Here is a 13,002-nt window from a genome sequence, read left to right on the forward strand (position 1 = left end):
TAATTCAAATTACATGATATTTAAGTAACTTTGAAAAGGAGATAAGCATAAACTTATTTGAGACTGCTCTCTTTCCTTTATATGTCTTTCTTTACTCATTATTCTATATTTTAAGTAAAACATAAAAAAACATAAAAACAGAACAAAGCGATAACATACATTTCTTTCAATCAAACAAGCATCCCCCAAAAAACAAACACAAAATGTTTAAACAGCACACCACCACAAACACACCATCCCTACTGTGAAGCACGGTGGTGGCAGCATCATGCTGTTGGGATGCTTCTCAGGAGCAAAATGAATGGCTTCTGCCATTCATTTTGGCAGAAGCTAAAATGAATGCAGCAAATTTGTTTCTAACTATGACTTCAGAGAACATTTATTTTCTAGTATGACAACCCAAAGCATGCAGCTAAAGCTACATAGAAACAGTTTGAAGACAACAAGTTGGAGGTTCGGGAGTAGCCCAGTCAAAGCCCAGACTGATCTTCACCCAATCTGACGGAGCTTGAACAGTCTTGCAAGCAAGAATAGAGTAAAATTGTATCATTCCGATGTGCAAGCCTGTGTTTGCTGCCAAAAGGTGAATCCATTAAAATGCAGATTTGGAAGGGAGTGGATACTTATGCAATTACTTATTTAATGTTACATATTTTATGATGATACTTGTCATTATTTTGAAGAAAAAAGGGTTTTAGCCCTTTAACTTTTATCAAAAAAGCCTTATTTTATTGATAAAAAGCAATCAAAAGCGGGTGAATACTTTTTAAAGGCACTGAATGTAGTAGTTTAGTTGCCTTTCTTGACTTAAAAATAAACATTTTGGAGAGAACTCTGTCTTCTGCTTGTGCTTTAAGTGAACAAAGGCAAGAATGAGTCTTAAAGTATTCAGAATAAAAGATAACATTATGAACTTTTGAGAAGTTTCTGGATTTTGAAACAAACTGTCGCTTGCCGCTTCTCTGCCAGCAGCATCCCTCTGTTGAATCCCTCTGTTTTCCTGCTGCCCTGTTGGCTCTTCTTCAAATAAATTAGCAGGGAGCATTTGCCAGAATTCTACTTTTAAAAGACAAAAGTGTGACAGTGTCTTGCAAAAGTATTCATACCACTTGAGCTTTTTCACATGTTAGCACACTCATGCCAAAAACAAACTCAAAATAGGACGTAATTGAAGGATCGTGCAACTCTGTTGGATAATTCAGTTTTTTTAATTCTTCTTTGCAAAATATTTCAGTCATAGTTAGATTGGATGGAGAACGAACATTTCCTAAGCTTTCCTCAGATTATTGATCAATCTCTGAATCAACTCTGACAATATTCACACTACACGGCTTTTTGTTTATAGACCAAAAATGTAACTTTTTCATCCTTCTAGATCAGTGACTCTATTACCTTTCGCTATCTTAAATTTTAAGTTGTTGCAGCTCATTTCAAGTTTTTAAAAAAAGTCAGTTTTTTAACTTATTTTTTAATATTTAATCAAAACTGCTCAGTCTGTGATTCTCAAAGGAGAGAAAATACAAAGGATTTTTAGTGTAAGCACATTAAAGCTGTATTAAACTTAAATTTACTTTTTATCCTTGTCAGCTTATTCCTTTTCAAAAAGTTACACCAATTTTTAACATGTTTGTGCAAAATATGCAGCAATATTGCCTATATTATGGCTTATCAGAAGAGATGAACAAGGACATTTTGCATTCACAGTAAACTCGAGAGTTATGTAGACTTGGTTGAATTTCCTGTCTGATTGGTTGCAACGGTGTATTAGGACCAGACTAAACGTTTTTTAAAAATTAATATGTGAATAAAGTCATAATTTTATGAGAATAAAGTCATAATTTCATGAGAACTCCTACATAAAACTTCGTAAATAAGAAAATACTTCAGCGTTGGTTGCAAGACTTTGAAAAGATTCTGCAAATGAGTTTCAAAGAAAGAACCACGTTCTTGCCCAGTTGATTATATCAGATCTTTATAACACATTCATAGATTTTTCTCATTAAAATAACTTTTTTCTCATATATTTAGATATTTGATGTATTCTCCCTGGAAAGCTTTAAGGAGTTTGAACACTTTTGCAAAGTCTTTACATCCTAGCTTACAGTAATGAATGATAACATGCAGAATCCAGTGGCAGCTTGATGTTTCCGGTTTGGTTTGTGGTAAATTTTCATCCTGTTAGTCGTAAATGATCCCTGGGAGAATCCTGGTGGGCTCACACCTCCTCCATGGTTGGTTTCACTGTCGATCCAGATCAATGGTGTAGACATGACAGAGGCCAGGCATGACCAGGCAGTAGCGCTCCTTACCGGCACCTCCCCCACCATCGCGCTGCTGGTGGAGCGAGACCTGAGCGCGCCGGGGGGCTCTCCGGGTCAGAACCGGGCGCGGGCCCACTCCCCTCCACCCCCAGAACCTTCCGCCTCTCCAGACCAAGATGAGGAAGGCCTTCAGGGGAACCACATGGGGAAGCTGGAGGACGAGTATCCCATTGAGGTGAGACGACTCCGCATTCTCATCTTGTTGGTCGAGTTTTTCTAGATGTTTTAGTGAAATGCTGCAGAAACCTTATTGATGCTTCGTTTTCCCCGCTTCATCCCTAATGCTGTTCAGCTGCAGAGAAGATGGTGCATGGTATGAAGGCTTGCTGTGATGAGAGGAGTGTGCTTTTTGCTTTTAGGCTGCTGAAATGTTGTGTGTGCAGTACAAAGCAGACTTTATTTGGCTGCTTCAAAGTTTATTGATTCTTTTGTTAAATTCACACAAACAGGAGGTGACCCTGGTGAAGTCAGGTGGCCCTCTGGGACTGAGCATCGTTGGAGGCAGTGACCATGCCAGCCACCCGTTCGGCATCAATGAACCTGGGGTCTTTATCTCAAAGGTGCTGCCACTTTTTATTTATTTAAGAAGACATATTGTGCAAAATTCACATTTTACATGTTTTGTTGTTTTTTTTTAGTTGAGTTTGTGTCTCAACTGCTTCTAAAAACAGTCTTTAGCTATAAGTTAATGTTTTTTATACCTGGAAAATGAGCCATTTCAAAAACCTTCCAAATGCCGTGTGGCGTTACCTAATAACCATAGGGAGTTCTAGCACATTTGGTCAGCTAGTTTTACCACTGTATGCCCTGTACAATGGCTCCTGGAAACGACTAATGTTGTGTAGTTGACTTACCATCCAGAAACAACTGGCTCCATTTTTGTTGGTTGTGCAGGAGGCTCTACTTCTGCTTTTCAAAGATGTACGGTTGTATAATTGCACATGAGTTTGCAGCCGTTTTCACATGCGGGTGTAAACGTTGAATTGAAGGGAGCGGCCCTAAAACAGCTCTTTCTGAAAGGAACTCAAAATAGTTAGAACTGAGCAGAATAAAATGTCATTATCTAATGGTTATGTTCAAAAAATTTAATGAAAATTTTTACATAGCTAGCCTATCCTAAGCATTTACCTTCAAAATTGTTATATTTTTGTTTGCTTTGTCCCTGCTTATATAGAATACTATGACAAGACATTAGTAGCAGTAGTAAACGATATCGTATGATAGTGAGTTGAAGCAGTCTTCTTTAGTTAATTTGTGTTGTTTGGTGCTGGAAAAGTTTGAAAACTTACTATTTCAAGTATTATCAAGGTATTATCAATCTCTGCTTCTCGCTCCTTCAGGTGATTCCTCACGGTTTGGCATGTCAAAGCGGCCTGCGAGTCGGCGACCGCATATTAGAGGTGAACTCTATCGACCTGCGGCACGCCACGCACCAGGAAGCCGTGCGGGCCCTGCTGGCCAACAAACAGGAGATCCGCATGTTGGTGCGGAGGGATCCTTCGCCGCCGGGGATGCAGGAGGTTCTGATCCAAAAGCAGCCCGGCGAGAAGCTCGGGATTAGCATCCGCGGAGGAGCAAAAGGTCATGCTGGAAATCCCTTCGACCCCACAGATGAGGGCATCTTTATCTCCAAGGTAACAAAACAGATTCATCCATGTCCATTTTTGGTTTTTGAAGATTTAATTTTTTCCAATAAACATTCATTGGGTTTCCACAGCACACACAAGACCGCCATCTTGTTTCACAACTTCTATTTATTTGCAACGGAGTTGATTTCTGGTCATATCTACAATGGAATATTAAAGCCAGGCTCTAATTTTAAAAAATTACAATAATAGTCATATTAAAAAAATACAGTCGTATGACAATGGAGTCAAAATAATACGGGAATAAAGTTGTAATATCACCAGAGAAAGTTTAAATATTGTCAGCATACAGTCATAATTTTATGAGAACTCCACATAAAATATAAAAAATTAAAATGTTTAATGTTGTGCATTTGTGTGAAGATAATACTTTAAAAAAATACTTAATCTTTTAAGACATCAGCATCAAATTATCATTATTAGTGAGCAAACAACAGAGCTGGTTATGTCAGATCCTGATAATTAGCTTTTTTTTCTCTTTATTTCTCTCAATTTACCAGAAAATTTAGAGATTTTCCTGGTAAATTCTTTAAATTTACGAAGAAATTTGTTTTTCCTGGTAAAATTGTGTTTTTTCCTGCTAATAAATCTGTTCTCGGGCTTTAAAAAATGATCATACCTGGCTGTAATTCTGTGTGGTACAACTCAGAGCAGAGCCACATCACCCAGTCCTGTCGGCCGGTTTGGAAACATAACGCTCGTTTTGTCTTCAGGTGAGTTCGACCGGCGCAGCAGCCAGAGATGGACGGCTGCAGGTCGGCATGCGCATCCTGGAGGTGAACAACCACAGCCTGCTGGGAATGACCCACACAGAGGCGGTCAGAGTGCTTCGTGCGGTCGGGGACTCTCTGGTCATGCTGGTGTGCGACGGCTTCGACCCGCAGAAAGTCGCATCTGTTGAGGTAAACTCTCAGAAAACACTTTGGTCAAGGAAAAGCTGCATCTGAAATGACTCTGAGTGTTGGTGTCAATTTAAAACATTTTACCACCAAACCAAAATCTGCACATATTTTCTGACTGTTCACAGATGTTTGAAAATTTTGACCTACCGATACCAGTTTCTGCAGATTAATATTTCTCTTCAAGAACTTTAAATGACAAGTAAATAAATTTTAAAAAATCTGTATTAAAATTGAACAATTAAACCATCTTCCCAATAAAATATTTAGCTTAAAATAAAATTATTTCCCCAAACAAATCAGCATTTGTTTTTTGTCTCCCACGACATGCATTTTTACGAGGGGGCATCCTAGCACAGAAAGGTTTTTTCTGATGAACTTAGATAAAATAAATATCTTCAGTTTTGATACTAAGGGTGCATTCACACCAGTTTTGCTTAGTCAAGTTTTTCAAACTGTTTAGTTCCTTTGACACGTTGCAGTGTAAAGCGAACTCCACCAGTTGAAAATGTAACAAATGGTCCAATCAAACCGAGTCTACCAGACTATCAGATGTGAAAAAATTCTAAGAGTGTCAGTCTGGAGGAATAGTTGACATTATTACTTTCAAAAAGCTTCTGGCACATTTTGAGCTCTTATTTCTACAAGTTCACCAATTCTGAAACTAGCTAAGTTTTTGTCCTCCTTTTGTCCTTATATGATGTGCATGTTTCTCCATTCCTGAAAATATGTAACAATTCAAAATACTCAATTACAAATCTATGTGACTTTTTATTCCAGGCGTCTCCTGGGATCATCGCCAACCCGTTTGCAACCGGCATCGTACGCAAGAACAGTATGGAGAGCATCTCCTCCATAGACCGAGACCTGAGCCCAGAGGAGATGGAAATCATACAGAAGGTACGATGCGCTGAATGAGTCCAACGACGCAACCAGAGTCAGATCTTTGTATCACCCCAGACGAGCGCCGCTGTTTTCCAGTCAGCCCATGCATCAAATGTTTTGTGCAGCGATTCTGCTGCAGCAGCAGTTTGTTGTCAGCAGTTGGAATTTGACCAGCTATAGTTCTCCTCGCTCCGCTTGCGAACACACTCATGCTGCCACAATGCGCCGGCACAGTTGTTTATTTTGCCAACTTTAGGTAAACATGTCCTGTTTCTGCTGAGGTTTGCTGCATGAAAACCTACGAACTGAATTTAATATTTTCTGGCAGGAGTCTGAGATGGTCAGAGAGACATCGCAGTGGGAGCGAGAGGAGATGGAGAAAGTGGTGAGTGAAACATTTTGAGGGATGAGAAAGATACAAATATATGAATTGGAATAAGATTTCTTAGCTGAGAAACTGAATGAATGAAGCTTCCTGTCTGTGGGTTTTGTTGGAGAGTTTGTTGCTGCAATATTTCACCTTGCATGCTTTTTCTGCTCCCATAGAAACGTGAATAGTGTACTTTGTAATCTGTGTGATTTCTACCCTGCTGTTTTTCTCTCTCACCTGTCCTTCTTGTGTGTTTGGTGCGACACATAATCATCCAATCATCCCACTTCCTTCCTTTCTGTTTCCCCACCACCTCTCCGTCTATAACAACACTTCTCTCCTCTTTAAACAATCTCTGTCTTCATCGTATCACTCCGTGTGGTGGCTGTGTGTGTCTTCCTCTCTGCACTCTGCTCCTCCTCTTCCTCTCATGGTGAAGGAACGTATGCGTTTGGAGCGTGAGGAGGCAACTCGCCTGCTAGAAGAGGAGACGGAGGTGAGACCCTGCTCAGACAAACCCGCCGTCTGAACGCAACATTAGTCCAAGTGGGACTGCAGATATCGCTTTACGCTCACTTTACTGAAGAATGTCCAAAATTTTGTTGTGGCAGAATTCATTCAATCTTGTATGTAGGTTGTTTTTTTGTTTCTTGCAGAACCTTACTGTCAGGCAAAAGTTTGAGTCGCATGCAGACATCTTTATTGCATTCTGTGACTCAAAACAGTCGGTAACCAGCTGCTAATATACCCTTGCTAGCTACCCAGCTAGCCTTTTTACCATCTCTCATGTGTAAAATGTATTGATTGTTGGATGGTCGACATTTGTTTTCGTCACTGATTCACTTCTTACGTGCCAGCAGGATCCCCCAATATTTATATTTTTGTAGGTTTTAAATTTCATTCAATCTGGCATTAATAAAGGTCTTAAAAATTGTTAAGTTTGAATTACTGAAACCTGTGTGTAGACTGGTTTTGTTCTAAATACATTGTTGTTTTATTTGTCCTCAGAACCTCGGCACTGGACCTTTAAAACTTGACTACAAAACCCTGGCTGCTCTCCCCACCACCAGCCTCCAGAAAGTGAACAGGGTGAGTCCTTTTTTTTTGTTTTTCTTTTATCTTATCTTCAGCTTTCGCCTCAAACTAACAGAATTCACCCAGGATGGATTTAACTTTTTGACGTGTTTGAGAAACAGGGTCATTGCCTTTTGGGATTCTTTGACTGCGTGTGGCCTTGGTCAGAGGCTCAGAATAAGCTCTCTTGTATAAGTCACGTTTGACCCGGAGCTGGACCTTTTTAAAGGAGAACCGAAACCCCTCCCTGGGTTGCTGAATGAAGAACCTTGTCGTGATTTAACTAAACCATGAAGACATAAAGAAGAAAAGCCCATAATAAAGGACTGAAGGTCTACAACATGAATATTTTGCGTCAGAATAAGCCGTGACAGAGAGTGGGTGAGTTGGGGGAAGGGAACAGCTGCCCACTATCACCCGGCTTGCTCTCTGCGATATTTTAAACGTGCATCTGGCTCTGAGTTGGACAGAGCATGTCCGGTGGGTGGGGACGGCGTCGTCTGAGAGGAACAGATGAGTGTCTCGGTTTGAGCTCTGAAAGTCCTGCTTGGGACGGGTAGTGTGGACGTCTGGCTCAGTCCTTTTATTATCCTGTGAGTTTCCTCTTCCAGCTTTTCTCGTCTTCTCTTTGCTTTTATCAAACTCATGATTTTTACTAAAATATAGACTCTTTATTCTAAATTTGACATCAACGTTCCTAAAAATTAGATGATTTCTTAGCAGTTTTCTCTTTAAAGATGTTAAATCATGTCTTCTTTGACGTTAGAACTAGACTTAATTATAGATCTCTGTTCTGAGAGAGCAGCAGCACTTAACCTACATACCCTGAGCAGCTGTTGGTGAGATCTGAAGCGCTCCCACATGGTGGGACTTCATATTCCTATAAAACCAAATGCAGCAGCTCCTAATTAAACTGGAGTTTTAATACAGTTTTTTAAAAAGTAGGACTGGTTTAGTTAAGAGTTGCAGATTAAATATTGGCTCAATGAACCGTTGAGCCGACACACAGCTGTGGACCTCTCAGCTCGTTGGCATGTTGGCGAGCCAGCAGGGTGACTTCTCTGCTCTAAAAGCCAGCTGTCGCTCACAGACGTCTGTGTCTGTGCCAAAAGGTCACGATTCACATTCCGTCCCTCTGACCCTCACGCCGACTGCAGCTCGAGAGCCAAATCGCCGCTTTTCAATACTCAAACTGTTGAGATTGATTGGTCTCAGATGTAGCTGGGTCGACTGTTTCATATTAAGCACCCTTACCCCTCCTGGTTAACCTTATGAAGTATTTTTAAAGGAGAGGATGAGAGTCTGCAGCAATGTGGCGGTTAAAACACTCTACTAGTTTAGAAACTTATCTTCAAGGCTTCAGAGGAGTTTTAGTGATGCAAGTGACTCTACAGCAGCAGGAGCCGTCTGTGTTAACTTTCTATTCATAGAGCCACGGACGTTCCTCTTTATCTTCCTTTGGTTTATGCAGGGTGTCTGCGCATCCTTAAAAAGCCTTAAATTAAAATTAAGACCTTAAAATGTCTTAAATTCTTTTAAAAACATAGATTGGCCATAAATACACTCATTATAGGTCTGTTAGTTGAACAAGTTTTATTTTTATCCATGTTAAAGAATTATTGACTCAAAACGAGTTCCTATATTTTGCTGAAAAGTTACTTGTAAGCTAGTTTTGGTTTTTGATATATGCTCTAAAAACTAGACAAATAGACATTTAGTATGTTTTGTATTTTGCAGTGTATTCAATCTTGTATGTAGTTTTTTTATTGTTGCTGAAATTTTCTGTCAGGCAAACATTTGTCACATTCTGTGACTTGAGGCGGTCGGTAACTAGCTTCTACTTTCCCCCTACAAGCTAGCTAGCTTCTTTACGCAAGTGCAAATGTATCACTTGTGTTAAATTATTTTTTTTTGCCACCAGCTCACTTTTGTTTCCAACCCACACGAGACAGCAGGATCCTTCAATCATCTTCTACGTTAGTCGTTTTTTATGTCTTAAATTGTATTCAAACTAGTATTAAAATGGCCTTAAAAAGCCTTAAATTTGACTTGCTGAAACTTGCAGATGTCCTGTTATGGGATTAATCTAAAAATGCTGATTATAACTAGTGGTTCTCTCTAAAACTGCTCTACAATAAAACTTTAAACTTATGCTGATTTATTTCCTTTATGAAGACATGAATCACTTTTGCCTTCCTGACTTAGCAGTGGGAAGCTACTGAACACCATTTTCCTGTTTTCTCTTTATCTCCTTTGTGTGAGTTTGAATATCAGCCAGTCAAGATCCTCCTGTGAGTCTTGTTGTCCTCCTTATCTTTTGCTCCTGTTCAGTTCTCTGCCTCTGTTATTCTGACTGCCCCCATGGAGACCCCCCTGCCGGCCAATCACGGAACCCCTATAGAGCCCTTCGGGTCGGGCAAACCCACCAAACCCCTCATTGATTCTCTCCACGAATCCCAGTTGTCCCACAACGGCATGTCCAGCGTCCCTGACAGTCCAGCTGTTGACTCGACAGTTTCTCCTGAGGAGGAAGAAGAGTGCCTGGTGGACTCGCAGCCCATGTGCTTTAATGAGAACCCCTTCCTGGTGGCTAACCGTAGAGGGAGAGGCCTTCCACCCGGAGAGCGGCTCCTGTCGGGGCCTCCGGTGGGCTACGGCCGGCAGGGGAAGCTGCAGCCCTGGTTGTTCAGCAAGGCAAGATGGCCGAGCGTAGCTTGGAGGCGGCATGCTGCGTTGCTGTGAGCTTTGTTGCTTCATCCATTTGGATCCCAGTTTCAAATATAACAGTAAAAGAAGGTTTATTTGCAGCTGTGAAACTGGTTGCAAACCAAGACACAGGCTTACGTTGATTTTCTTTCCCTCTACGATGTGTTTGGCTAACTGTGTGTGTGTTAACCTCTGTTCACAGTACGAGGAGTTTATTGCACGCTTTTGCTGTGAGCACAGCTTGTGGCATCTAGGGATGGGCAATATGGACTTAAAGTTTTATTACAGTATCTTATGGTTCTATTATGATAATAACTGTTTAAAACAATTTTTAGGAGCTCAGCAATCATAGTCCACAAACTGAAAAATAACTAATTTCTAATATGCTGATTTAGGACACTTTTTTATCACCAAACTGCACAGAGTAACTGCATTTAATCATATTTTTTAATGTATTGATATTTATTGACACTTTCATTGAGTAAACAGTGAAGGAAATATTAAAATGAGCAATTTGGGGGCGGTTTAAACATCATAAATTAAGAAATTTATCATGATAAATGATAAACGATACAATAAAAGCCCACCCCTCGTTGAATCTCTTTAATTATTCAGGATCTTTAATTGCATACACCAATGGAAAAAACTGACCTGACAGCTATAAGGAAAGTCAGGATGTAGGAATGTTTAATGTGTGAAATAAATGCAATATTACTAACCTGAGTGCTTTACAGGTGCATCTCAATAAATTATGTCATAAAATAGTTTATTTCAAGTCAAAATGCAAAACAGCTTTAAAAAGAATTCAGTTTCTGGAAAATTTGAATATTAAGATGAATAAAGAGCAAAGAAATCTGAAATTTTTCCCAGCTAATATTTACCAACAATTTCTACGAGGAGGCTAGTAGTTTAGTGTTCTATCAAAACATTTAGGAAAGTTGAGTGGAAGAAAAAAGTGTGCCTTGAGAGAAATGTCAAGCAAAACCCATTATGAGTGGACTGCAGCTAAACAGCCACCACACAGATTTATCCAACCAAGTGTTGGGTTTATATATTATACGGAAACTGGACATATTTTTCAGTAAGTCCACCTTTCCTTAGTGTTTTTTTTTTTGTCCAAGAAACTACTTTTGGGTTTAAACAGAGTTAAGTAATTCCTTCAGTGAAGGTAAATTAACTAACATCTAGATGATATTCTAATTTATTCAGATGGACCTCTGGTTGTATTCTTATCCTGATCGTATTTCCGGTTTATTAGATGAAATGTTGAGCTGATTATTTAGTTGTGTCTCATTTTTTCCCCAGGCATCTTCATCTGATTACACCAGAACAGACAGCCCAGTCAAGGAAGCACCATATTCTCCCACTATCCAACCGGTGAGCCGCCCAACACTTTACCTTCCACCAGTATCCACTGCCCTCCATCACATCATCCTTTAATTTATGTCATCACTATTCAAGAGTGGCTTCAGTGGAGGTATTGTAGCGCTGACAGTTTTGACCTTCCTTCCCACCCATAGTCCAGCCTCCATTCCTCCAGCAGCTCCCTGTGTGCAGGCAGGGAGACCCGCTTTGTAAGTGGGCTTTGTGGCAGATCTGGAAGCGTTGAGCTGCCTCGGCCCTTCCTGGCTAAAAAGCATGCGGATGCATCTCTGTGACCAACTCATCCCTGATGCTTTGCCTTGTGCAGACTAGATATGCATTACTCTGAGATGGTTTGCTGACCAGCTTTGGCTTTATATTTTCCCTGCGGATGATTAGTTTCTAAAAGGTCAAACAGCAACGTCTACATAACCACATTTAAAAACTGGTTGTGATTGATTTCTTTGCTTAATCCTGAAGAAGCTTCAGTAGTTGGTTAACTTAAATTGAACTAGATGCTGCTGGGTCATACGTCATAGATTTTAATTTTGTTTAAATTTATTTGTCTTCATCCACAGGCAAACATTCATTTCACTGCCACTCCCACTGCTAAGGACAGCACTTCATCATCAGTGAGTGTCAATAGAGCTCAGGAGAATCTAAAAATCTGAATACTACTTCTTGATCTAACTGTCAAAAACAAGAGCAAGAACATGAATGAAATACAACTCTGGGTTTTAATGAATTACCCGATGAGTTATTGGCTCAACACTTTGTTTTTGGGTTCTTAGATCCCTAAAGACATCTAATAAAAAGTAAATCAAGAGTATTTAACCAAAAAAAATGTTTTTTAAATCTTTCATTGTGGAAAAGTTTCTATTCAATTCAACTGAAAAAACTTAGAGGTTTAAAATGTAAAAACTAATTGAATAAAATGCAGTGACCACACGCAACTACTTACGACCCCCTCAAAAATGATCATATATGCCTATTTTTAATACTTAAACACCTAATATGTACTGGAAATATATTTTCAGCCACACTTTGAGAAAATTAAGGCATAAAAGCAGTAACTTAAGGTAAGTTGGATCATTCATATTCACACAAAGGTAAAAGACATTATAAAATAAGAATGAAACCAAAGTTTCAACATCAGAAAACTCATAATGTTACAGTAATCATACAGTCATTAAACAGAGAATATTAACCCTGCCAGACCGAACAGTACGTTTGGTTTGCAGTACCGTAATTCCACCACACTTTGGGCTATCTGACAAATCCCAACGGTTTCTGAAAGGGGAGACATTGCGCTTCCCAGCCAATATCGGGTTATTACGGTAATTTCACCCCCGTCGAAGCTGAGAGTGAAATTAATCTGAGGGGCGCTCTTTTAATAGAAAATAACTTGCTATATATTGAAAGTTTCAGTTATGGATAAATGGACAAATATGTTTACTCACAGGACAGTTAAAGAACTGCGTACAATTAAAATACGCAAAAATATCCAGGCCGGGATTTGAAACTTAGGTTATAAAGGGTTAAGACTAAAATAAATGTGCAGCTGAGGTGGTAAATTAAAGGGGGGAAAAGCACAAGATATTCATTTATTTTAATGCATAAAAATGAGACGTTAAGTAATAATCTCATTGGCTCCAGGGGTTGTTAAAGAAGTAAAAGTTAAATATGTTATTAAAACTCAAATTCTTTCAACCATCAGCATCCATTCATGTTGCGTTATC

The 13,002-nt window shown here is 39.5% G+C and overlaps 1 protein-coding gene across 26 annotated transcripts in view; it reads left to right on the forward strand.

The window, feature by feature from the left end:
• scrib (scribble planar cell polarity protein) overlaps window positions 1-13,002 on the forward strand; it is a 79,133-nt gene that overhangs the window by 47,662 nt on the left and 18,469 nt on the right. For 12 of the 26 annotated variants that reach the window (XM_028004705.1, XM_028004709.1, XM_028004714.1 and 9 more), the window contains 12 exons: window positions 2,254-2,496; window positions 2,771-2,881; window positions 3,662-3,955; window positions 4,681-4,869; window positions 5,647-5,766; window positions 6,080-6,136; window positions 6,561-6,617; window positions 7,130-7,210; window positions 9,527-9,889; window positions 11,207-11,278; window positions 11,422-11,475; window positions 11,842-11,895. In XM_028004705.1, coding sequence (XP_027860506.1) covers window positions 2,254-2,496; window positions 2,771-2,881; window positions 3,662-3,955; window positions 4,681-4,869; window positions 5,647-5,766; window positions 6,080-6,136; window positions 6,561-6,617; window positions 7,130-7,210; window positions 9,527-9,889; window positions 11,207-11,278; window positions 11,422-11,475; window positions 11,842-11,895 — 1,695 coding nt within the window. The remainder of the gene's footprint in view (window positions 1-2,253; window positions 2,497-2,770; window positions 2,882-3,661; window positions 3,956-4,680; window positions 4,870-5,646; window positions 5,767-6,079; window positions 6,137-6,560; window positions 6,618-7,129; window positions 7,211-9,526; window positions 9,890-11,206; window positions 11,279-11,421; window positions 11,476-11,841; window positions 11,896-13,002) is intronic. The other 14 variants (XM_028004706.1, XM_028004720.1, XM_028004727.1 and 11 more) reach the window with 8 other exon arrangements.

This window comes from Xiphophorus couchianus, chromosome 21 (assembly GCF_001444195.1).
Source record: "Xiphophorus couchianus chromosome 21, X_couchianus-1.0, whole genome shotgun sequence".
NCBI lineage: Eukaryota > Metazoa > Chordata > Actinopteri > Cyprinodontiformes > Poeciliidae > Xiphophorus > Xiphophorus couchianus.